This window comes from Seriola lalandi, unplaced genomic scaffold (assembly GCF_002814215.2).
Source record: "Seriola lalandi dorsalis isolate HSWRI2012SDOR001 ecotype SW California unplaced genomic scaffold, Sedor1 jcf7180002054237, whole genome shotgun sequence".
Lineage (NCBI taxonomy): Eukaryota > Metazoa > Chordata > Actinopteri > Carangiformes > Carangidae > Seriola > Seriola lalandi.
This window is the reverse complement of record NW_019524790.1, coordinates 192522-218283: the sequence shown is the minus strand read 5'-3', so window position 1 is coordinate 218283 and position 25762 is coordinate 192522. Positions and strand designations below refer to the sequence as shown.

General features: G+C 39.7%; 3 protein-coding genes across 3 annotated transcripts in view; 1 reads left to right on the top strand and 2 right to left on the bottom strand.

Annotated features, from left to right (window-relative positions):
- Nucleotides 1–917: 917 nt before the first annotated feature.
- LOC111653646 (scaffold protein ILK) lies at nucleotides 918–15646 on the bottom strand. The gene is made up of 13 exons (XM_023404275.2): nucleotides 15522–15646; nucleotides 14051–14312; nucleotides 6667–6832; nucleotides 5306–5401; nucleotides 5097–5193; nucleotides 4896–4979; nucleotides 4694–4779; nucleotides 4465–4574; nucleotides 4110–4237; nucleotides 3784–3905; nucleotides 3512–3611; nucleotides 2597–2727; nucleotides 918–2509 (listed from the first exon to the last, which is right to left on the bottom strand). The coding sequence occupies exons 2-13, from the start codon at nucleotides 14137–14139 to the stop codon at nucleotides 2360–2362; spliced, it is 1359 nt and encodes a 452-aa protein (XP_023260043.1). The 5' UTR covers nucleotides 14140–14312; nucleotides 15522–15646; the 3' UTR covers nucleotides 918–2359.
- A 1033-nt stretch (nucleotides 15647–16679) lies between these two features.
- rrp8 (ribosomal RNA processing 8) lies at nucleotides 16680–21985 on the top strand. Its single transcript, XM_023404274.2, has 8 exons — nucleotides 16680–16839; nucleotides 16950–17064; nucleotides 17882–18143; nucleotides 18269–19133; nucleotides 20340–20469; nucleotides 20562–20668; nucleotides 20773–20869; nucleotides 21355–21985. Exons 2-8 carry the CDS (start codon nucleotides 16963–16965, stop codon nucleotides 21466–21468), a joined length of 1677 nt encoding a protein of 558 aa, XP_023260042.1. The 5' UTR covers nucleotides 16680–16839; nucleotides 16950–16962; the 3' UTR covers nucleotides 21469–21985.
- A 495-nt stretch (nucleotides 21986–22480) lies between these two features.
- LOC111653641 (uncharacterized) overlaps nucleotides 22481–25762 on the bottom strand; it is a 10838-nt gene continuing 7556 nt past the window's right edge. The window contains exons 8-13 of the mRNA XM_023404266.2: nucleotides 25638–25755; nucleotides 25351–25513; nucleotides 24559–24719; nucleotides 24304–24379; nucleotides 23087–23114; nucleotides 22481–22923 (exon numbers count right to left, since the gene is read on the bottom strand). Coding sequence (XP_023260034.2) covers nucleotides 22774–22923; nucleotides 23087–23114; nucleotides 24304–24379; nucleotides 24559–24719; nucleotides 25351–25513; nucleotides 25638–25755 — 696 coding nt within the window. The 3' untranslated portion in view covers nucleotides 22481–22773. The remainder of the gene's footprint in view (nucleotides 22924–23086; nucleotides 23115–24303; nucleotides 24380–24558; nucleotides 24720–25350; nucleotides 25514–25637; nucleotides 25756–25762) is intronic.

Below are 25762 nucleotides of genomic sequence, written 5' to 3'. Positions count from 1 at the left end.
TTTAAGTGAGCTAACTTTGTCCCACAAGATTGAAAAATGAGTACTCCAAAGGCATCAAACTGTTTGCAGAAAACGCTATGAAGATAGATGGCTGACAGGGAGGAGATCCAGCAGCTCGTGAAGTGGTGTGCTGAGAAACATCTGGCTCACAACATCCAGAACACCACAGAGTTGATTGTGGAAATTAAGAAAGCCTCATGAATATGATGATGAAAATAAATATCAACAAAAACTCTAAGATTGCTTTTTTGTATCCATAACTTAATTTAGTCAAACTTTTAAATTATATGCTGCAGGTAAATAACTACAGAAGGGTAACAAAAACATATAATAACTACTGCAGATGCTTCCATGTAGAATATTAAAATTCACTGGATAATTAGTAATAATCAATACAAATAAAAATACAATATTTTTTTAGAAGTTTTTGAAATCAGCAGTTTTACCCTTTCTTAAATGTTTTTACTTGATTTGACTGAAGTTTAGTGTTTTATGTTTCATTACACTGTACATGTCAAAATAGGTTATTGAGAGACACAGCAGTGTGACTGACTGGTTATTAAGTGCCCAACAGCTGAGAAAAGGAAAGTCCCACCCCTGCATGGTACAGAGAGTAAAATGCAAGTGTAAATCTTTTTACTTAGGATCTAATGCAGGGGCAGTGGAAAAGAGGAAGTCCAATTTCCTTAAGCAAAATCCCATCCTCCTAAGTGTAACACACACACACACACACACAAACAACATTTATGCCTTCTCTGTTACTAATTTGACTAAAATTTATATTAAGATTCAACCCTACAAAAACACCACAAACACAAACACAATTCAACATTGAGCTAAATAGAGAAAGTCTATATGACATGTTTCCCAAACTGCCCAATAATGTTAAATTCCCATTATGAATCCACACATTCAAATTTCCCATACTTTTCCTTTTTAATATACTTATATATATAAATACATACATTTGTATAAGTCATTCTTGATTTTGGCTTCAACCTGTGATTCAGCACAAACAAGCAAGCTGGTGGAGGCACGGAAACAATGCAAGTAGAAGAAAGAACAATCCATGAGATTGATATAAAGTCAGAAGTCACCTTGAGGCCCAAAATAATAAAATCAAGTGAGAAAACAATAGAACAGTTAACAGGATGTTAATACCACCCCTTAATGTCCCAGTCACCTTATGTTGGCAGCAGCTTCTGATGTAGCCATCAGGAGGTCTCCATGGAGGAAAGGCGGTCTCCATGCTCGAAAACAAAACAAACTATACCTGTAGCTAACATATCCATGGATTAATTAGTCGTGGTTGCATTATTCATTTTCTGATACAACATGTATTCAAAATGAAAATAACACTTGAGTGAAACGCAAACACTTTGCGACATCGTGAAACAGACGCTGACTATACTCTTTGTTCAATAGTACAGATAGCCGAATTTAAATCATAATAAAACTGTTTTGAAGGGAAAATACTGAAAATTAACTAGATTACACCAGTAAATTCAAGTAATCTAGTTAAAATCAGCAATCTTGCAAAGCATCTTGAAAGAAATCTTCCCATAATAACTGCAATAATCAACATCAACATTTTTGCTGCACTGAAAAAAAAAACAAAAGGTTTGTATGGCCAGTTTTGTACAGGATACAGTCAGGGACCAATGCTCAAGACAGGCCAAGCTCTACGCATCACTACACAGCCAAGCTGAATGGCACAGCCCTGCTACTGTACGCACTCTTGCAGGCAGCCCTCATTCATATACATTTTCTCATTAATCTCATGTTTAAATGCTTAGTTTCAGACATTTGTCATGCTTGCCCTGTTACATAGTTTGTTGCTGACAACAAACATAAACCTTTTCCCACAAGACAAGCTTTGGGTTAATATGTTATATCTTTTATTATAAAACGGAGCAGTTACCTTGTAGGGTGACTTTTTAAAACTCCATATTAGAGTAAGGCCTTAGATCCACATGAAGCGATGCTGCAGACTGTCATGCTGACCTCCACAAGTTATTCAGTCGCTTAAAGAAGATTGTCCACATGATTACAGTTTAGAGGATGAACAGTCAATATTAAGTTCCTGCGCAGACAGTATCAGCCGATCAGTGACCAAGATGAAGACACTTAAAAAAAAATTGATATCACATTGAAAAAAGAAAACAAAAACAATATAAAAAGAATTGACTGCTGCTGGATTCATTTCAGAAGCAGAAGCTACAGTGGCGTTGAATGCAGCGGTAGAGTGAAAAGTTTAAGGCAATACTGGCAAGCACCACACCACAGTATCAGAGTGATCTCTGGGGGAAGATATCCAGTAATTCGTCGGTTCAGTACAGGGGAGGGCAGAAGAAGTTTCTCACTTGTCCTGCATTTTTTCCAGAATTGGCACAATCATGTCAAATTTAGGCCTCTTAGCTGGGTCTTCGTTCATGCATATCTTCATGAGCTTGCAAATGTGGGGTGAGATGCCGGGAGGGATAGTGGGCCTCAAACCCTCCAAGGCAACCTGAAGGCCAAAACAGACAGACATTAGATACTGTCAAACCACTAGACAGATATCCCTGAATTAATGAAACGTTGCGGTTCTATCGACCTTCATGCCTATTTCCATGTTAGATAGGTCAGCAAAGGGAACCTCTCTGGTCACCAGCTCCCAAAGCAGGATAGCAAAGCTCCACATGTCCGCTGACCGACGGTTGATATCCTCTGGCTTCTTCTGCAGGGCTGTGCACCACAAAAAGCAACAAGTGAAACACACAACAGACACCGTCTCCCTCTACTCTCAGCAAAAAGCTCTCCTATCCAAGCTCAGCTGAGTATATAGATAACACTTACATGTGTGCTCATTGGATGTGGAAAGATACAAACTTTTAGGCCAAAGTGCAGAAATAGAAGTTCTACATTAAAGTGGTGTATTATTTAAATATATTTAACTCAGGCTGGAACTAGCCTTTTTTTTGTTCATAGACTACAATACTAATAATACCTGAACTATCATTCACTTAGATTGTTAAACACATGCTCTTTCCATCTGTTATTTACAGGGTGTAAATGATACAAAGACATCCTTGCTGAAGATAAGGCCTATTAAGATTCTTCACCTCCGCCACATCTGCGCATTTGTACCTTATCACCAGCAACGCTCTTTGTGCTCTCAATTTCATGGCTCACTACCCACTATAACTATACTGTATGTAGGCTGTTTCTATGGTAACTAACGGCAACATCTCTCCTGCATCCCATGCAGCCACAGCCACCATGCTCCATATGCCCCTTCTGTAAAATTAAAACCTCAGTGCTGCAAAAGTCCCCTGTTTATTTTCTTTCCTGTTTTATAACCAGTTTATGTTTCCATCTTGCTTGGATTTCACTGTATCTCAAGGGGAAATCAGCTGTAGATTACATTTGGCTCAGAGACAGTCTCGAGTTCCCTGCATCTATTTTTCACGCTCAAGCTTGTGTGGCTTCAGTTGTCACTTTAGATCTGTGCTGTATGAGTGATGCCTACCCTCTGGGGCTACCCATGCAGGAGAGTACATCCTGCCAGGACACTGGAAGGAGAACTTGACGTCTGCCATGCTGATCCTGGCTGTCATGTCTTCATCTATCTGTGGAAATGAGGAACACCGAGTGAGATGTCACTTTAAAGTGTAACAGACATCACTTTCTACTTGTCCAGTTTTCTGGGGCAACATAGTTGTCTTTTAATAGGTCATTTAATTACAACAAGTGGGTAATTCTGATTGAGAAAGCAATGCTGATATCACAACTTCTTCTTACCATAACACTCTTGCTGTTGAGATAGTGGCGAGGGATCATGGGTTCAAGTGTGTGTAAGAAAGCCATTCCACAAGCAATGTCCAGCGCAAACTTCACCGCCTGTGTCTGGTCCACCACAAAGTCTGACAGTAGGATGAGGAACACACAACAACTGGTTTCAGCTATTTGGACTTTCACCACGTAACAGGTTGACAGTCAAATTCCTTCTGTACAGAAAGTGATGGCAACATAATGACAAATGCTTAAGTGCAATAAATCACAAATCCCTGCAAACCACCAGAACTGGTGACAAGTACGGACTTTGTGACCCGAGTAGAAGTACTCACTGGTGCCTTCATGCAGCACGTTGTAGAGGGAGCCATAAGGCATCCAGTGTGTGATGATGATGGGGTGAGGGGCGGGAGGAGACTGACATGCTCCCAACATGGGTAGGACATTCGGGTGGGAAAATATCCTGGGATGGAGCCCAAGAGGGAGGGACACGGGAGAGAGACAGACGGACAGAAAGAGGCAAAACCACAGAGGATTTGACATAAACAGACGGCTCATGTGCGATGCAACACCCCCCAAAATAAAATAAAAAATACATAAAGTTTGGATCAGCACAATGCAAACAGACAAATGAGTGACAACAACAGCACAGAGCAGAGGGTTGTAATAAAGACACGATTCAATAATAACCTGAGTTTGGGATATTCCTCATTGAAGTCTCTGCTTTTCCTTGTGGTCCAGTCACGAATCTTTAGCAACTTAACAACAATTTCATTTCCTTGCCAGCGTCCTTGCCACAGCTAGAGACGAAATAAATACAGAAGAAGTGGAGTGAAGGACGTGTACCTTTAACTGATCATTAGCAGTTCTGCATGAATATTCAGCACAATAAAACAGTGAAGACAAGAATATAAAGTACCTCTCCCGACTGGTTCTCGTTTATTTTAGCGAGGAGAGAAAGCTGTTTGAAGTCAATGCCTGCATGTTTATTCAAAGTACCATTGCCTAAAAACACAAGATGGAGACAAATTTAAGTGACAGTTTGAAGTTCAGACAAAAGCCGCATTATTCATGTGAAATTTAGCACAGCACTACACTGACAGAAAAGCTGTGAGACTCACGGGGTCGAGTTCTGGTGGTGCCTTTCCAGAACGAGTCCTTGAAGGGAATTTTAGTCAAGTTCTGACCCAATTTCTCAGCCTTTTCTGGCGGGTGGAGAAATGAGAAAAATCAACATAGAGCAACAAAACAGAGACAAGAATGGTTGCTACTAAGATGCATTTGAAACTAGTGGAATAATCAGCTGTAATGGGCAGTTATACCTCGGAGGAGTTCACGCAGGTGAGGTTTGGCTTTGTCCATGGGAGTTTCCCCATATTTGTTACAGATGCTCACCTGAGCCCCATTAGTCACAAGGTCCTGGGAAAGAGTAAGGAGTGGTCTCAGTGACATTTCCTAACAGTTATCATGATGGGAAGTGACACATGAATAGATAAGCCTCTTCTCTAACACCAGCAGGGGGCGCACTAACCTCAGCCACTTGGTCTTGGCCCCAGAAGCAGGCGTAATGCAGTGGTGTGTTCCCGTGTTCATTGGCTGCATTTGTGTCCGCTTTGCACTGGATCAGCTAAAAGAAAGAGAAACAAAGGATTATGTGCAAAACAAAGCTGGTCAGATCTTGTTTGGGCTGTATACAGGGATGACTGTTAATGTTGCCAAGAAAAATCATGGGAGTGTGTCTTGCCTGTGGACACATACCAGGGGTATTGAGACATGACTAATATTAAACTCAATAGCTGCCTGACAGCTATTCTAAATCAGACACCCTGCAGCAGAAGCCTCACATTATGGCAACAGTACTGTGCACAACACTGACATGCAGATTAACTTTGTATTTCTTTCATGGCCTGACATTAATGCTTTTCAATAAATACAATTATAGAGCAGTCGCTTTGTGTTTCTTTATTTCACCAGCTAGAGATGCTTTACAAAATCGACATTAAATATGTACAACCACCTGGACTTTCACATGTCAACTGTTGCATCTCCAAAAGTAAACCAGTGGATTACAAACCTTTAAACAGGACGTATAGCCACGAGATGTCTCTTAAAAAGACTCTAAGAGGAGTGCTGCAGGTGAGTTTTCTTATGCTGCATAGGCGCTTGTACAGACACAGACTATCAGGGAATGATAGTCTGAACCAGCTCCTTGTACTGGAGCTACTGACTGATTGTTGAATCAATGTATTACTTATCTATTACTTATTTTGGAGAAACAATCAGCATATAACAACAATCAGCCATAGATTTGACATGCAGCTGATGCAGTTGCCCAACTGTACAGTCCGTTTAGGAAATTAGCAAGTAGCCAAATTGACTGTCCCCGAATAAATACAAGGATTAAAACATTTTGAGGAAAATCACCACCTCTTTCATATCATAAATCTGTTCTACTCTTAATAAGCAGCAGGTAAGCAGGTTTTATAATCATAGCTGCAGCCATTATAACATTACATTTTCCCTTGACACTGACAAAACTGATGAGCCCTCCCTTTAGTTTAAAATTGCTGATGGCAGGACTGCAAGAACAGACAAGACCTTTGTTTTTCTAATCGCTGCTCGGTGACGACATTTTAAGTTTCATAATATTCTCTGTTTATGAGTCAAACTTAAAGAGATACATCAACATTTTGGTCATTCAAACAAATATTGGTTTGAATCATATATTGCAACTCAGAAATATATACCATAGTTGGATTATCAGTCATGCTGTAATGACAGAGAGTTCATTTATATTGTGGCAATCATCTAAAAAGACTTTTACTGTGGAGATACAGGAACCAGGAAGGAACCCTCTTTCTAGCTGTACGCCAGTGTTTACATGAACCTCACCTTTCCCACAATTTCTCGATGTCCATGGCTGGAGGCCAGGTGCAGAGGCGTGTCGTCTCCACGGTTCATGACGTTAATGCGAGCTCCTCTCATGATGAGCATGTCCACCACGCTGGAGCGGCCTTCCCTGCATGCCCAGTGGAGAGGGCTGAAGCCGTGGTCATCTCTACAGCAATAGAGGAGAATTCACATTCAGCACAGGCTCCACTAAAACCTTCAACATAGCAAGGACTTGGAATAACTGCAGGAGAGACAGGAAATGTTACTAAGTACGACCCCAGGGAGAGAAAAGTATACGAGAAAATTCAGCCCCAAGTTATCTACATTAAGTTTTTCCCTGCAAACAGCTCTGTGGTAAAACAGGCACAAGGCCAAGTGGTACAGACTGAGAGTATATTCTGGAACGGATGTGTTTTTGCTTTGTCAATCAAAATATCACTTTTCAAAAAATTAATGAATAAAAGACAACAAGTGTGCATTCCAGAGAAGAAAAGGATGGTCATCATAAACAATATAGTTGGACGCAGAGATTTGGGCACCCCTTGGCAAACGACATATTAAACTGATTTTTGAAGTGAAAAGAAGTAAATCGAACCCCTGCTGAAAACAGACATTAAGAATTGAGCTGTTCTTCAAATGATAATGCCTTTTGTTTAAATGTTTAACAGTAACTGTGGCATGTGCAAAGGTCTGGGGACAACCTAAGTCAGTCCTTGTTAACTTAGTATGGTGTTCTTTTCTCTTTTTATAAAATACTGGACTTTCTTCCCAAATATCTGTCCACAGCACTCGTTTCCAAAATAGCTCTGGCTTATCCAGATGTTGCTGTGCCTTAGGGTGCTGACTTTTGTGATCAGATCCTGTTTGTGCATCAACGCTGCACAGTGGAATGGTGCACCACCAATCCTGTGTCATCTAAACTTTCCTGTAGATCCTCTGCATTCATATGAGGGTTTGCTTCGTCTTTCTGCCCTTTAGACAGTTCGGTTCCTAAGACTTCACAACACAACAGCCCTGCGGTAAATCCTCCCACTCCTTATTATGGCACTGACACTTATAGAGCTGTTGAATCATACTATGTACTCCTAAGTAGGGCTGGGACGATTATCCGACGTAATCGACGTCGTCGATTATAAAAATTATTCGACGTGGAATTTTAGTGTCGACGCGTTGTGTAAAACCACACAGGGTAAATGTTCATAGAACAAAACCGGAACTTTCTAATGGGACCGTTTATATCCATCGTCTTTGGTTTTACGGGATACAAGCGCAGCGCAAGGACTGGGACAACGTGGTGACGTAATTGAAGTCATTGACTACGTGAATGATTTGCGTCTGTGTAATCTATTTGAACAACATGGCGGCGTCTACCAGCAGTACGACGGAGCGTGTGGAGCAACACACGGCAAAAAAGGCTCGCACACGGTCCTCCAAAGTTTGGGAATACTTAAATCTTGACACCAACAGTGCGGTAGTCTGCAGACTCTGCAAAGTGCATCTGGCATATCACTCTAGCATGACAGTCATGCACGAGCACACAACACCCTGGTGCAGCGAGTCAAGATGGAAGCAAAACTTAATTGCAATAAAATTACTGTTAGGTTAATAAAAAAAATAATCGTTAGATTAGTCGAATAATCGAAAAAATAATCGCTAGATTAATCGTTTAAAGAATAATCGTTTGGGACAGCCCTACTCCTAAGAAGTATTTATAATATTTTGTTTGTTTTATTAATAAGTAGAGATTGAATATTAGAAATAACTCTCAGTATAACGCAATACAATTCAACAGCACTACAGAATTAAGTTGTTTTGGCAATTCAAAGCTGTTGTTGCCCACTGAGCTGTGGAAGCACATTATCAAGAATTTCATTTATGCTTCTGTCATTTTCTTCCTTTAAAAAGGGAAGTGATGCAACTCACACTGAGACAACAGCTAAAAGGCCCCTGGCACTCATCATTCCTCTTTGTCTCAGTGACACTGGCACTGGCACTGACACATGTAGGACAGTGGCCTCGATTACATGACAGAGTGACTAATGGTGTACCTCCTCAGAGAAAAAGAGATAAAGAATGAGAGATTAAGACACAGCAAGAGCTGAGTGACAATCAGGAAATGGCTGAAAGGAAAAAAACAAAAAACAGTAGGCTGAGTGTTTGCTACCGTCCTTATAAGGGCCAGTGAGACTTCCGTCAGCAGTGCTTCACCCACATACACTCCAGCTGCTGTGTGTGATCATGTCTCCACTCCATTATCTTCTCATTCAACTCCATCCTCTCCCTCAGAGTTACACTAAACCAGCTGGACTGTGCTGCTGATAAACACCACTTTCCACACACATTCATTTTCCATGTGTGCTTCACTGTTTGGGCAAAGACACTGCACAATCCTCCTGTCAGTAAAGTTATGCCCGTATTCTGAAATTATAGTAGAGTAGGGAGACAGCAAAATAATGCAATCTGAGAACTGAGGGAGTATTATGAATCTGCAGGAATTTGAACCGTCTGCTCCTCCACCACCACCACCATCAATTCACTGGCTTGTATTCACATGTCCTGCAGAGCTCGGCTCAAAACAGCACCAAGAGCCCCACAGAGACCCTCAGTCCCACAACACACATCTATCTGTGCATCTGGGTGACCTGCTGCAGTCACACCAGATCTGCTCCCTGTGCAATTTCCTCTCAGCCCAAAAGGCCAAATCCTAAAAACTAATTAGCCTAAGCTTATGAGAGAAAAACTCCCTGCAGGCTCACATCCATGATTTTATTTGTTTTCTGTGTTAAGCTTGAGTCTGTTAAGGGGAGGAGGTGGACTTATGACAAACTTAATGGCCATAATCGTTAGAAGCAAGAATGCCCACATGAACAGAAATATCAATCCTGTTTATCTGTATGATCTTAGATTCACTATTTACAAATGACAAGCTGAAATGTTAAATTGGTTCAGGAGTCAATCAGCATGAAAATAAACTGCAGCTATTTGTATAGTTAATTAATCGTTTACCTCTTATCAATGAGAAGCTACAGTTTTGTCTGGTCCCAGCTTCTTCAAAGTGAAGATGTGCTGCTTCTCTCTGTTATACATCATTGCTAACTGACTTACATTTGAGCTCTGGTGTGTTGGTTGGACAAAATAAGACATTTGAAGATGCCACCTTGGACTCTGTGTAATGAGGTGTCAAAACTACTGTAACACCAGTAAATTTGTAATGGGGATAGAAAACGTATTGTTTCAGCAATTTTGTGTGCCCATGTGCAACAGCCCAATTTTACAGGATGCAGTACAATAATCAACTCACACAATACATGACCCATTTTACTACAGACTGGAAAAAAAGCAAAGCTAAACTAGTTTAGCATAACTTAATTAAAAAGGGCCCCACTCCACCTAAAATCGCTAAAAATGTACTTAAGTGGTGACAGCAAGTGAGGCTCAGTGTGTATTTTCTATTCACTTTTTTCCAGACTGATCTTCCCTTTAAGCAAGCTTCATCCTCACAACCCAAAGGCAGTTCAAGTGCCAGGGTTTTCTTCTGCTCACCCCCTCCACTCTGGCTGTGGTAATTTATTTCAGGCACTTCCACCTGCCAACACAGCTCAGTTTAGCAGACGGAAAAGCCCAAGGAAGAGCCCCTGTCTGCACCCTGTATGTCTCTGGCCCGACATCCTCGCCAGGTCATGTAACAAACCTCAGCCGAGGGACAAAAAATTCACAGAAACATTCAAGTAAATGAAAAGAACATCCACAGAAGTTGAATAAACAAATTTCCCAAGACTTTGTACACAAGAAGTAGGACTGTAACTTCTGCTGTCATTAAAGTGGCTGAGGCAACAATGTTTAAACGTTGAGAAACTAACCTCTGTAAGAGTTCTTTTCTCAAGTCAAGTCTCTACAATCATGGAGGACATACATGAGAAGAGCAGAATTTAAGCTACAGTGGGCTAGAATCACCACCAATATCTATTATAACTACAACTGCTGTACCCCAGAGGGATACACCATGTATCTGTGCATATATTATCCTCAGATACATATCGAAATTCAATTTTCGTCATAGCTGATGCCTGATACAAATGGTAATTAAGACTGATAATGTATAGCCTGACAACAGCTAAACTGTAGACAATAGCTAGCCAACACTGGACTAAACAACAGCTGCAGACTCTAAACTCAGACTGGTCTAAGACTGCAACAAACAATTATCATTATTGCTTAATCTGCTGATTATTTTCTTGATTAATTGTTGCTATAAAACAGAGAAAAATGCCCATGTTTTTTGTTGTTGTTTTGTTCAACCAACTGTCCAAAACTCTAAAATATTCAATTTGCTATAATGTAAGACAACGTGGCAGTTTTAACATTTGAGCAGCTAGAAACATCAAATGTTTGTGCCTGAAAAATTACTTAAATGATGATTCAATTATAAAAACAGCAGCCAATTAATTAGCCAATCAATTAATCCACCATTTGTTGCAGCTCTATGATGATTCTAACTTTCTTGAAAGGGTATCAGTTCTTCCAACATGCTTGTAGAAATGTGGGATAAAGGTATGCAGAGTGAAATTCCATTTGGTGCGTGTGTAATAACCCCGCTGTGTCAGACATAATTTAAACCTGACAATCTGTGTGAACTCATTAACATAAACTGATAATGCTGCTTCCCAACCTCAACAACATTTAAAATAAGTGCTGTCCTACTGTCAGTAGCAATCATGCGTGAAAAGTTAATTGTTCTGCTTGAACTATAATTCACACATGTACATGGCTTCTTCTGGACATATATGATGAGGAGGCTAAACACAGACAACCATAAAAGCCACAATTACACACTTATAGGCCAAAGAAAACACCAGAGCATTTTAGTCCTTTTTATGATCAAAAACACCAAATATTATCTAAATCTAAACTGCTCAAATGTGGTGATTTCCTGCCTCTCTCTGTGACATACGATATGAACAGATTAATTGCGAATGAAAATACTTGTCAGTTGCAGCTGTAGACTAATCAATTAAGCAGCTCCACATAGAACTTAAATTTACTTAGAATTTAAAAACCAAATGGTGATTCAAAACCATCACATTATGCTCTATGCCGATTTTCAACACAGAAATATAACCCTCTACTAAAGTGACAAAACATATTCAGAGAAGACAGAGATGATGACTATACAACATTAGGGAGAGTTTCAAACGTTGTAATTAACTGTTGTAAACTTTGAAGAAATGTTGAGGGGAAATGAGTGGAGCTATCTAATACCGCTGGGAGACGAATGCCAGAAACATCAGTGGAGGAGGGGAAGGTGATGTGCTGTTATGGCTTACTGTGCATTCCTCTTTTGAAGAGAGAGAAAAAAAAAATTCACTATTTAGCCGCACGCACACGCGCACACGCACACACACAGACACACACACACACACACACACACAAAGATTCACTGTCCCGTCATACATAACTCTTCCAGTCCTGCCCACTACAACACTCCCCCCCCCCCTCTCTCAGTTTTGGTAGGTGGTAAATGGTTCCCTTAAGGCCTGTGTGTTATTCCTTGTAAGGAGATTCAGCATTCCACTACTACTCTTCGTGTGGGAGTTATATCTGTGTAAACATACCATCAATGAGCAGTAAAGAAAATAATATAGTGAGGATCTGATAGGCGGGGATATTGTGGGTTTACTTAAATATAGAAAGGGAAGAACTAGAAGTTCTGTAGGGAAATGAAAAGGCAAGAGTAAATGTGTTTCACCCACTGGGGTGATATATCAACCAGAAAAGGGAACTTGACATGTAATCAGCTAATGGACAAGTCATGTGGAGATGCATGTAGTACCCATACTGGCTTAATGCAATCATACAGTCTCACAATGATCAAAGAATTAAAACAAATAAAAGAGAAAGAGGCTTAAAAAGCTGACTGCAGCATCCTGCATGTTCTGATATGATACTTGGATACTGCATATTATTATAATTCAACTATTTTTGAAAATTATAAGATCGCAATAAAGGTGAGGAGTTTTTTCAAAAATGCCTTGCAACAAAAACACAACACTGACTAAATGACAACTATTAGTTAATTATTCACAAATTAGTAAATCAAAATGCTCCTAAAGACATCTGTGCTCCAGAAAGCATGAAAACAACACCGTGTTTTCATATGCTGTCTTACATGAATAGGTAAGACCGAATATTATGTGTGTGGATGTTATCAGAGTTACTTCTCTTAAAAAAATCATGATTCATTTCACATGATCACAAGGTCTGAAATTAGAGTTGCTATGTTCAATTTTCTCAACGGTAATCAGAGTAAACAAAAATAGGGCTTTCCATATTCAGAGTGTTTTGCAAATGAATCAGTCAGTATAAAAGACAATTCAAGTGGTTGTTAATGTGCTCTGCCTTCCTTCTTACCATAAATGTACCAAAGGTACCATAGGTAAAAAAGGTACACATAGTTATTGTAATTAAATGGATTAATTCATTCTGTCCTTGTTTGCTTTGAAAACAAATAACAGTGGTCAAAACCCAGAAAAGTCCAAAAGACAATCATCCTGGGTGGCCATCAGAATTTGACAGGCGAGCTCTGCCAAGTTTTTCTTCACAGACTCAGTTAAAGATACAAAGGAAGCTCAGGATTGACTGATTACCTATATATATCAGACAGATATTTTTTGTGCTCAACATGTCGAATCTTACAGAAGCTCTCAGTACTCTCTACATCTAAATCTTGCATTAATACGTCCCCACAGATGTCTAGGTTTTTTCTCTCTCTTTAGAGCCTGACTTTGCAGTGACAACTGAAAGCGTAACTAACTCTTCCATCACTGCGTGTTTCCTGTCCAACATCATGCTTTTGAATTATTCCACTGGCATTCCAGGCATAAACATGTGCCCACAAGGAAATGGGTTCAATCTCAGGCCACAATCTCACTGGGGACTGAAAAGGCGGGCTCTAAGTCTGCAGCATTTAAAGTAAGCAATGATACTGTAGTGTAACTGATGTTGCCTTGGGATTCTGATTCACTGATTCCAGCATCACAAATTCATGTTGTGGAAGTCAAGTGCAATTGTGCAAATGTAACCATTGGCTAAATAATGAAGATAGAAATGACACTGAACTACAGTCTATTAGGCTGGACAATAACTTTTAAATGATTCTTCTGTCTGTACAGATATTTTGTTTAAGAGGACAACAAATTAATTAAGCCACAAGCCACGTTTTCACCACATCCTTAATGACAATAATAGCCTACTGGACATGAGGTCATGCGTGTGCTATGTGCTAATCTTGACTTTAACACAGTAAATTTTTATTCCATTGGATTTGCAAATTCTGGATACCATTAACACTGACAAGAAATACATACATAAATAAACCTTAGCTCACCCTTGGTTGAGGTCATTCTCTGTATTGTCCAACCATAAGCGAACTGCTACTGCATTGCCTTCCCGGCACTGCGTAAAGATGTCATCCATTTTGGCTTGAGTGTTGTTCTCCTATGGTGCACTCGTGGGAGTAGATGCAGAACTAAACTGGAGGAGTTGAGAGAGGAGGCCCAAGGGGTTCAGGAGAGTCCTGGCCAGCATCAGTCCCTCATCTGGGACAGTGAGGGACACAATCGGAGATGCTCAACAGCACTCCAGCAACCCTGAAAAAAGGGAAACACAAACAGGGATGCTGCTCTGTTATAAGACTTTTCTCTTAGTACCACTTCTTTTCCAGCCAGGTATTGGTTTGTCACTCCAGCATACACTTCGGTTTTATAAATCCAAAAAGAAGAGAGCCAAGCAACCAACAAACTTTGTATTGTGTAATCTTATCCAACTCTGTAATTCTGGGTGGATGCTGATTACAGCATTGTGACTCACAACACTTGGCCATGACTATCACCCTGCACATCATGGTAGAAAAATATTTTTATCCAGCATTATGTTCATTTCTGTACTTCCTTATTTTATTTTTGCCTCTGTTTTGTGATACTAAACTAACAATACTAGGGTTTTCAACCATTAGAAAAATAAAATTAAAAATTTGTAATTTCTAACATTTTATATACCAAAGAGACTAATTCATATGAAATAATGGTTATTTACATCCCTAATTTGATCAAGTGTAAAACAACTTCTTAGTAAACGCAAAGAGAAAATGCAATGTAAATGACTCTTCCACATTTCATAATTCACACAGCCTGAACTAATATGAAATTGAAGACATTACTGAAGACAACAAATTATGACAAAGTGTTAAAAAAAAGCATAGAAGTAGGATTACAGTTTAGACTCATTACAACACCTATGAATGAAGGAATACATTTCAAATATTTGAATTAGCCAGAAACTCAAATAGAATAGGTTATGGTAGATGATGATAATACTACAGCTGCAGGCCATCTTAACAGAACATAAATCCGCAGTTTAAATCAAATGGGACTTAAAGATTGACTTTGTTTTCCATTCATTGTTTATCGAGTTCACATAAACACGCAACAATCTGGACTCACAGCAATTAGTTTATCGGCAACAGTTAACAGCAGCCTGACTAGCTGCACTGCTATCCGGCTAACACAGGGGATCAGCTCGTTTCCAGCTTCGTTACCTGGTTATCCCTTCAGCCCCGGGCAGTATCACAGTGTGTTTTCATTACAGAGGATAAAAAAGAAATGACTGTATTTAGTTCCATACATAAACCAGCATCCTGTGGTTGACTAAATGACCCAGGTTTTTGCTAACAAGCTAACCAACTAACCTGACGCCGCGGACTGGCTCACTCATTTGAAGCTGAATGACTGAGAATAACACTAAAAAACGTAATTTGGTAGTTTAAGCAGGTCCCACTGAAAAATGAGCAATAAACTCACCAGATATGTTCGCCTGTTCCGGTGTAATGCAGTTACAGAGCAGGAGTTATTAGCAGCGTTAAGTTATCTCCAGTGGATTGAATGTAGGAGGACGTCCACACCCTCACCGCCTCCGTACATACGTGAGAGGAGGAAAAGAGCGCCCCACCCCCTACAGGCGGCAGGGGGAACTACAGGAGGTCAAAAATATTCACCGCCTCAGGTCATGTTTATTTATCATCATTATTATCGTTTTTTAATTGGTCTAATGAGATTGTATTTGTATAACAACCAGGTCGTCAACATTAAAAAGATATTAATCACAAAATTTCACTTTACTTTGCCTTTGTGCTGACTTGCAAATTAAACCTAACGATATTATTAACACGAGGTTTCGTGTCAAGATTGTACTTCTAATTTCATGAACTATTTGACTATTGTAGTGACAAGGATTTTTTTTAAGGCATTGGCAAAGCCCAGGTGGCAGTTTTGTGTGTTTCCTAAAGGGAAAATCCACCCTATAACACTACACATTTTATACTATAGTATAATGTATAATGTGATATTATGCATGTTATTTTGGATTTTAGCGTGAATATGTTCAAACATAGAAACTCTCTTTACAAACTTTGTTTTCAGGTTGAAATATGGGTTTATTTGTCATCTCTACAATGGAAACAGATGTAATACAAGGATTAAGGTTTAAAAACTTTATTTATGTTTATGTTAGATAAAACATAAATGCAGGAAAAAACAGAAAATGTTTCCAGTTTGTCGTTTTTTTTAAACCATTTGTGTGATAAAAAAAAATCTAATTATCTTTAAATTCAACAAGACATATACTATGTAAACATACTTATATTACTACAAAGTAAAAATAAAACCTGAGGTATCTAGGTTTACCTATGTGTGTGAATTTATGGTATGTTTGTTAGTGTGTTATAACATCGAAATCTGTTTTATTTAATAATGGAATTTGAAGTGGGAGAGCCTATAAAGAAATATTTAATAAGACATTGGTTTTGTTTTTGTCACTATTTTCTTTTGTTCCCTACAAACCCTGATTAAGGACAAAAAATTTGGGTTCATGTATAGTTGTAGTTTCTGACATCGCCGCCTAAAACTTCATCTCCCATAAGTCTCTGGTGTGCTTGCATCATCTACGTGCGCCTGCACTTCTGTTTTGCTTCCTTCACGCACATGAGACAAACCAACGTGGCTTTTACTTTTGACAAGAAAGTATTTCACCTATTAAATGTAATTACATGTTTATTAGATAAAAACATTTGTATGCAAACAACCGACGGGACAAGCTGTTTGACTGGTGAATCGGTGACTGGTGAGTAACTGAATGAGCAGAGTTAACGCTTTCAGCAGAAAATGAAACACTACCAGGGCAGGATCTTCCGATCCCCAGCAGTGATTTACAGATGTGTGTGTTCCTTACAGTCCTGACAGAAACATGTTTAATGAGGATGAAGACTGGAGCGACGAACAAGACGCTCAAACCCAGAGTAAAACTGTCTTCAAAAACACCCAGACGGCCAACAACACAAATGTCAAGGTAAAATAAAATCCAGTTTGTGTACCCGCTGCAAACAGATATCATTGGTATTATGGCGTGATATATCAGTACTAACTGCCATTCAAAAAATAGACTTTATTCTCCTGCAGCTAACCATTATTTTCATTATTGATCACTCATTACTCAGTGCCCGTAACAACTGTGCAAAGCCAAACTTGACATCTTCAAATGTCTTGTCTTGTTCAGCCAAATGTCCAAAAACCCAAAGATATTCAGTTTACAGTGACACATGACAAAGGAAAGCAGCATATCTTCTAATTTGAGATGCTGAGATGAGGGAATATTTGGTATTATTTCACATTTTTCTGCTTGAAATGTAATAAACAATTACTTGATTATCGAACTAATTGATAACTAATCCATTAATTGATGAACAGTTTCAACTCTAAACCTGGGTTGTCTAAATTCACATTACAAGGCAATGAGTGAGTCAGATTTCTATCAGAATAATGTTTAAGAAGTTTTTTATTAAATGATTTCTGATCTTGGTGTTTAGATAGACATGGAAAGATTTAATGGGCCGCAGTTACATAGAATAATAGAAAAATAAATTAATTAATAAACCAAGAATGCATGAACATACAGTATATCACATAAAGGACCAGATATATACACTTGTATATTAACACATTTTTTTTCTTTTCAACAAACCCTGCAAATCAGACACTCTGTAAATATTGGACCGTCTTCTGCATATTTTCACACAACCTTGCTATTATTACGCAGGCCAACATCAGCCCACACATTGTTTAGTTAAAAGAGTAATTATTTAAACTGATGATCTTTCCCTGCTCAGTCCAAGGTTGTTGGTAAGAAGAGCCTCCTGCGGACCCTGCAGACACTGGGATCAGTACCAGAGTGGAAGAGCGATGAGCACCAGCAGGACAGTGACAGTGAGATAGAAGCAGCTCCGTCACATGCCAAGAAAAAGAAGAAGAGAAGGAAGAGGAAAAAACATGCAGAGACATCAGAGGAGCAGCAGGAGAACGGGGACTTAGATCAGAGTATAATGGAGGAAAAACCTGTAGCAAAAAAGAGAAACAAGGACAACAAATCTGGTGAGTAATTAACTCAGTCAAGACTTTTATTTTCATGCACAGCACATGTGACAGTGTTCATAAGAATTTAATGGATTCAGAAACAGAACAATGTTGAATTAAAGTGTGTTCTTTCTTCCTTAAAGGCGCCCCGAAGGTAAAAACACCTGCAGGCGAAACAAATGATCAAGGAATGACAAATTCTGCAAAGATGAACATGGAGGGACTGACCAGACAGCAGTGGAAAAACAAAATGAAGAACAAGAGGAAATGTAAAAATAAATACAGCCAGAATAAACCTGAGGAGGAAGAGAATAAAGCAGAATCTGCAGATGAACACAAGCCAAGGGAAGAGGTAAACACAGATTCACATAGCAACAACAACAGCGGAACAATCTCTCAGACAGCAGCCCAGAAAAAGAAAATGGAGAAAGAACGTAAACCACAGAAAAGGAAAGAGACTGAAGAGGGCACTGATGTATCCTGTGTATCAGAAATACAAACACTGAAAGAGGAAAAGAAGCAGATGTTAAAAGACAAAAAAACAAATGGTGGTAAAGTCGAAAAAGGCGCCGAACCTTCTGCTGTTGGATGTGAAGCTCAAGCAGACATCACAGATGATCAGCAGCAGTTACCCATGAAAAGACTGAAACCCGAGCTGAGCAAAGAACAGAGTCTGAAGAGAGAGAAGCTGCGGAGAATGCTCCACAGCCAGAGAACAGAGCAACAGGAGCGTCCTGCCGAGCACAAGGACGAACCCCCACCAGCACCAGAGGAAGAGGTGAAACCGGACCGCTCGGCCTCCCTCAGGTCCCGCATGGAGCAGCGTTTGGAGTCGGCGCGTTTCCGCTACATCAATGAGGTTTTGTACAGCACGTCCAGTGGCGAGGCGAAGCGAATGTTTAAGCAGGATCCACAGGCCTTCTGGGTCTACCACAAAGGATACACTGCACAGGTTCAGAGGTGGCCCGCCAATCCAGTGGACGCCATCATCTCTTACATTCAGCAAAAGTGAGAAATCTTTATCATTGCTGTAACACCAAAGTAACAAATCAAAGTACAGTATGTATAGTAAAATATCTAAGCTCAAAAATCCACTTGCTAGCTTTTTAGAGCTTTCAAACACATGCTCATGGACTTCTTCAGCAATTGCAACTGACCCAGGTGTCCTCACGTAACCTAAGAGTAGAACTCGGGTCACGGGATAAAAAGTACAACCCATATACAATGAACTTGAAATCGAAGTCTTAGTTCACATGAATACATTTTAGCCTGCTCCTTGCTCAATGATGAAGACTGTAAGCTCTGGTTGAAAGGTCCAGAAGCTAGTTACCAGATAGTTTATTTTATTAAATATACAAGAGTAGATTTGAGTGTCTTTCTGCATGCAGCTCATTTAAGAAACACACGTCTGACAGTGATTTTACATCATAGTTGAGTTATTTTGAAAAACAAAATCAGTTAGTTTGCTCACCTCCATTGATGCTTGCTGGACAAACCATCACACAATGAATTACAAATCACAAAATTCACAGTTTATCACAGCAAAAGTAAGACTGGGAATGAATTTTCCATTTTTAAATTTTCTATTCATTACCTGAGTAAGAGAAAAGCAGTACTGTAGAACCCAGCTGTGGAAAAGGCAGGAGATTCTGTATCATCTCAGCTCAACATCTGTACAATCCATCATCATAGTGTGAAAACAGAGTGTGGTGATCCATTTGATCCACAGGGTGTACCAAATGTAGATTTTTGCATTATTTAATACAATATATAATAAATGCAGTTGCATCTTTATGAGTTAAGACACATTTGTTTAGCGTTAGCCTTTTCCCAGGCTAATAAGAGGACCTTGTCTTTCCATCTCCAAAAGACTAAGAGTAATAAGACATTCTTCACATTTCTTCTTGAGGCAGGTTATTGTGCTGCAGGCCCCAAGCTCCCATTATATACATAATTTATCTGCTGTAAACAGTACAAACCTGACATTACTCTGCTGAAGATGTTTTGACAGCGAGGGGTCATGCAGGAGAGGATGCTGCACTGTGGCTGTTTAACAGATGCTTCATTTAACTGCTGTGAGGAGGAGATGGCCTCGTTAACATAAGCAGTTTGGGAGAAGATAAAATATTTTTGGTCCTGTGAACTTCAGATCTGCCTTGGTTCTGTCTCTGATTGTGACTTAGATTTCATCTGTCTAATCTGCTCCTTTTTCAGACCGTCCTCTCTAGTGGTTGCAGACTTTGGTTGTGGTGACTGTAAAATAGCACGCAGTGTAAAGAACAAGGTGCACAGCTTCGATCTGGCGGCGGCCTGTGAGCTGGTTACAGTCTGTGACATGGCCAACGTGAGTGGGGGTCTTTGACATTTTTCTTTTTGCTAATTAATGTACATTTCCTCTGTGATTGTTTTAAAGCAGAACCCATTCTGTCTGTGCAGGTCCCGCTTCGCGACCGCTCTGTGGACATCGCCGTCTTCTGCCTTTCACTCATGGGAACCAACCTGGCAGATTTCTTAGCAGAGGCCAATCGAGTCTTAAAGATGAGGTAAAAGATGTAGTATCGATTCAGAGAATGCATCTTTAGTTTAGTTCATCTTTATGTCTGCCCAACTCTTTTGCACAAATTAATTAATTAATTAATTATTGCAGCGGTGTGCTTAAAATAGCAGAAGTGGCAAGTAGATTCGACAACGTGCGGAACTTCATCGCTGCGCTGGCAAATCTGGGATTCAAAATGGTTTCCAAGGTGAGGCAACAAACAAGATGACATCAGTAAACTGATGATCTTTTAAAATTCAGTAGTAAGCTCATATTAACCCTCAACCCTTATTAAGCAAAGGGATAACCCGGCATGTGTTTGCAACCTAACTAAAAGTATAAAATTAAACAACAATGTTTACTGTGAGTACAGGTATCATAATTTCCTTTTCCTTTTGAGAAGTCTGTTCAAAGATGGTTCCTTTCATTATTTATAGCATGTGGTTGTCAGGCAGGAAACCTCATGTAGAACAGAATATTTAGAGAACTGGTTTATTGTTGGCAAAAGAGAGAGAGTTAAATGTACTGAAGGTAGATGAACATCATGTAAACAGCTCAAACTGAGCAAGACTTTAACCAAATGATGGCCAGTAGCTAAGTTACTGAAGTTAGCAGGACATAATCCATCCACCCACAGACTGATTGAATGCAAAGAATGACTGCTGTTTTGTCTCTTTTTTTTTCTTTCTTTAGGATACAGAGAATACTCATTTCTACTCCTTTGACTTTATGAAGACGGGAGATGCTCCGGAAAATGTTAAGAAATTTGGACTTGAGTTGAAGCCTTGTGTGTACAAGAAAAGATGAGGGCGTTAGAGAACTACATAAAAGTGTGAATCATTTTTCACACATATTTTTTTCTGTTGATCAGTTTATCAATGGAATCTATTATTTTTTTAAAGCAGCACAAGGTTGTGCGCTTTTATTTAAATGTATCATAGACTTTTGATACATGTTTGTTCATATATTTCAATATAGTTGAATTATGTGCAGCATATGTACATAATTTCTTTTTTTTAAATACAGTTTTTACAATTGAATTTGATTATGTGCCATCAGTATCTAGGTGCATGTAGGTTCGCTTTGTAAGCAGACACCACTGAGGTTAGTGGTTAGTTCTAATCAGAGAAAGAACTCGCCCTATAAGTTAAAAGGTATAAGTTAAAGGTGAAATCTACATACATGGCACACTGGGTATGCCCTGCTAACTTTTCATAAGAGGGCAAGTCATGTACAGGTTAAGATTGTTGTATGGAAGAAAACCCTGACAAGTCTTTAAAAATATGTGATGTTAATGATGCAAAATACAAAGTTTGCAAAATGATTCTCTCTGGTGTGTCTGTGTCTAACAATTTGTACTTAGTTTTATCCAGTAATGAGTGATTGGTGTGGCACTTTAGCTTTGATATTATTATTAAATAAAAATAATTAACTTGAGAAACTGTAAAGGCAGAGAGATGGTAGAGAATTTCCAAAGGAAAAACTCCAAATGAAACTGAAATTATTAGTGTGGTGACTAATACCTGATTCACTCAGTTGCATGCATAATCAGTTGCCACAAGAGGGAGCAACAACACTGCAACCTAATGTGGGAAGTGAGTTCAGTCTGTCTGCATCTGCATCATATACTGTAAGATAGTTTATTTATAGAATTACTCCTGTTGTCACAGCAGATGTCCTGACTAATGTAGTCAACCAAAGACACCACAAGGCCAGATGGTGAGCAAAGTCACAGCCACGTCTGTCAGTCACCTCTGCTGTATCTAGAAATGCGTTTGTTGTGGTACAATATGGTTACAAATGACACAAAACAGCAAAGTGGAAAAAAATGTATTTGGTTGACTTTATTGACAAAAAACCTTAGAATACAATGTGCATAAAAACAAAATTCAAGTAAGGTTAAAAAGTGCAGAAATAATGCATTTAAAATCATTAATGCCAATCAATCAAAAGTAAAAAAAAATTGAAAACAACTGATGCTCCAGTACATAAACAGTGGATCCTTCTACTTTAAATGCTACAGTCACAGAAATCATAACTCGTGCTGCGGTGCCAGTAAGCCTTCATGACTAGATTGTGTGCAATGTAAAGCCCCGCGAAGCCCCTTTATCTTCACACCGTGCTCTTCACATCAATGACTATGGAGTAACTGATCAGTTGAGCATATTCCTTACTGTCTTTTTCCGTCACAGCTGGCTTCTTGAAATGAGGAGAGCCGGGCTCCTGCATCAGAGTTGTCAAGGCTGAGAGAGACTCCTTCTTCTGGGTTTTAGAGAGTGTTGCATCAGCAAGAGAGAAGGATAGAAGAAAGAGGACCAGAAGTTGTTAACTTGCAATAACAGTGAGCAAAACCAGAGAAGCCAAGGTGATCTCAAAGTGAGGATTTCTGAACATATTTCTGAGGGAAAACATAATTTAAACACACCTTATATTGTGTCCTGTGATTTATTGTGCTGTAAAACATAAACAAAAAAAAGTTGGATTAATCATCTGAATAGTCCTGTTTCGAGGGACTTGTAGGGCTGAACATCACCACTAGATGACACTGTGGCTTAATCTGACACAGTCAATTTGACTAAACAAGTTGCAGGTGTGAATGCATTATGCGTCAGGAATATAGATAGAGACGAGTGAGGACCCGAGTCCTCATCATTGATCTCTGATGTCAGAAGCAGCAGCTCACTTTGTACATTATGACCCTGGTGATATTAACTCAATGAAGACCTGCTGCTGTCAAACCGTGTCCCCAGCACTGGATGGGACAGGGACAGGGGGTTGGCGTTAGTCCCAAAATAGCTTCTCTCCTGGGGAGTCATGTTTTCTTGTGTATGCTTGTTGTGTGCTGTGTGAGTGACCTTCCCAAATTAGCCTGACAGGACCCTCCCACTGGAGCGAGGGATAATGGGACAGAGGCTCTGTCAACCAATGGCACCTTGACCAAATGTTCTGACCACAGAGGCAGGCCTATTGAAGTAACCTCTGAACCACTGTTGTGCTGCACAGTGCAACATTATTCACAGCGAGGTCTGATCTGATCCTGACAAACATTCTTGAGAAAAGTTAAGAATTGGCATTGAATGTGGAAATGTGGAAACTTCTGCAGGCAGAAACCATAAACACTTCGAGGATCGTGACAGATATCCCACATCAGTCGTAAAAGACGAGTGACTCACTGATTTTTTTCCAGCAGCAATAAGACTAAGAGATGGATTTGTGGATTTATTTCATTGATAAATGGCAGCTTGAATTTCATTATACTAATAACTTCCGAAGATGTGTACTTTTTGAACCTTTTACCTTTGCTTTTGCATTGTGGTATTGATGATAGCTCACAGCAGTCTACTGCAGATATTGCCAGAAGTAGCACTTCTAGAGGCCAAGGAGGAAACTGGAAAATAAATCTGTTGTTCAAACTGACGGAAGGAACATTTTCTACCTGTCTACAAGCAGGGCTGCGGTGGCAGCAGCACCTGTCTGCTTCAGCCACATTGCTTCCTGTTTATGAATAACTGCAAGATACTGGGGTTTTGGTGAGTTGGGTACGATCCACGCATCCTGTTTGTCTCAGCGTTGCCCTCATTTGCCTTTCGACACATTACCTGCCGAGCTGCAACCTGTCACCTGTGGAGGCATTTAACTCACCAGCACACCCAGACAGTGACGACGAGAATGACGATAATGGCTGCGGCCGAGGAGATGCAGCTCAGGGCTACCAGCACTGCGTAACACACAGACACAGTAGACAAAAGCCACAAATATTAGACAAACATCTCAGCAAACCTCATATTGAAACTGATCACATACCTCAGCATGTTGGTATGATTGAGAATTTCTTGAATAAACATGTCACTGTGTTTGCTGAATGTCGATGGAAAATACAACATGGTGGGCACTTACCAAACTGTTTGTCCTCGCTCATGACTTCCACTAGAATCTTGACCATGGCCGTGTGGTGATAGAAGGATGCCCAGCAGGTGTATAGGCCTTCATCCTGCTCTGTGGGCTCCGACTGGAAGACGATTTCAAGCCTTTCCACGTGGACAAATGAGCCATCACTCCTGAAACACAAGTGACTTTTTAATTGTCAGTTTCTTTGAAGGAAAAGTTTGACATTTTGGGAAATATGCCTATTTGTTTTATTGCCGAGGAAGGTGCAGAGAACATTGGTACCACTCCCCTGCCTGTATGGTTGATGCACATAAACCCCCATAAAACCACAAACTGACATTTCTACATGCTGTTTTTTGTGCAGAACAAACAAGCAAGCCATAGTGTTCATTTGTGAGCATTTTTAAAGGTGCTTGTAGGTGAATTATACCACATTTGGACAGAGCCAGGCTAACAGTTTCCCCCGTTTCTATTCTATATGCTAGTCTAAGCTAACAGCTCCTAGCTGTAGCTTATTTAGCAGAGAAATATGAGAGTGGTATTGATCTTCTTATCTAACTCTCATCAAGAAAGTGGATGAGTAAATGTAAAATGTCAAACTACTCATTTAAATTCATATCAAAATCATGGCCTCCAGCATTAATGTTGTACAAACAATCCAATTTTTATATTCCAGGATGATCACTCTTAATGCTGAGTGTATTCTTTCAGATGGTGGGACTATTGAATTTTGTGCAGCACTATGTATGTACAGATGCTTCCTCAAGACGATGAGGTGGTAGATTATAGAGGGTACATCACCTTTTACAGAGGAGGTCGTACTGTGGTACATTGCCCTCGACTTGGAGCAGTATCTTCTGGTTGCGATGTTTTTCCTGGAGAGCTAGTCTGTGGATGATGGGTTCACCACTGTGGCGGTTTTGCAGAGGAGTCGTGTGGTTCAGGACTCTCACAGCAGAGATATCTGCAGAAAAATCAGATGAAGCATGCATCTTTGGATCTCTGATTGCATTTATGAGAATGTTTACATTTGGAATAACTGAAGTGTACTTTTATTCATACGATTTTATTAACTCTGTCATACTCACAGTATCTGGGTACATGAACAGTCCTCTTCTCCATGATCCCATGTTCAAACTGGTACACACAGGTCAGGTCCTGGCCCTCATGAAGGGCCAAAGGAAACTGATATGTCAGCCTGGTTTTCTGGGCG

Excerpts from the sequence above, each read along its gene's own strand:
- LOC111653646 (XM_023404275.2), bottom strand. The coding sequence starts at position 14,139 with ATGGATGACATCTTTACGCAGTGCCGGGAAGGCAATGCAGTAGCAGTT. Across the intron at positions 4,980-5,096 it reads CCTGCGTGAACTCCTCCGAG|AAAAGGCTGAGAAATTGGGT; the intron begins GTATAACTGCCC and ends TCCACCCGCCAG. Across the intron at positions 3,906-4,109 it reads CGTGCTGCATGAAGGCACCA|ACTTTGTGGTGGACCAGACA; the intron begins GTGAGTACTTCT and ends TCCTACTGTCAG.
- rrp8 (XM_023404274.2), top strand. The coding sequence starts at position 16,963 with ATGTTTAATGAGGATGAAGACTGGAGCGACGAACAAGACGCTCAAACC. Across the intron at positions 19,134-20,339 it reads ATCTCTTACATTCAGCAAAA|ACCGTCCTCTCTAGTGGTTG; the intron begins GTGAGAAATCTT and ends CTCCTTTTTCAG. Across the intron at positions 20,870-21,354 it reads GATTCAAAATGGTTTCCAAG|GATACAGAGAATACTCATTT; the intron begins GTGAGGCAACAA and ends TTCTTTCTTTAG.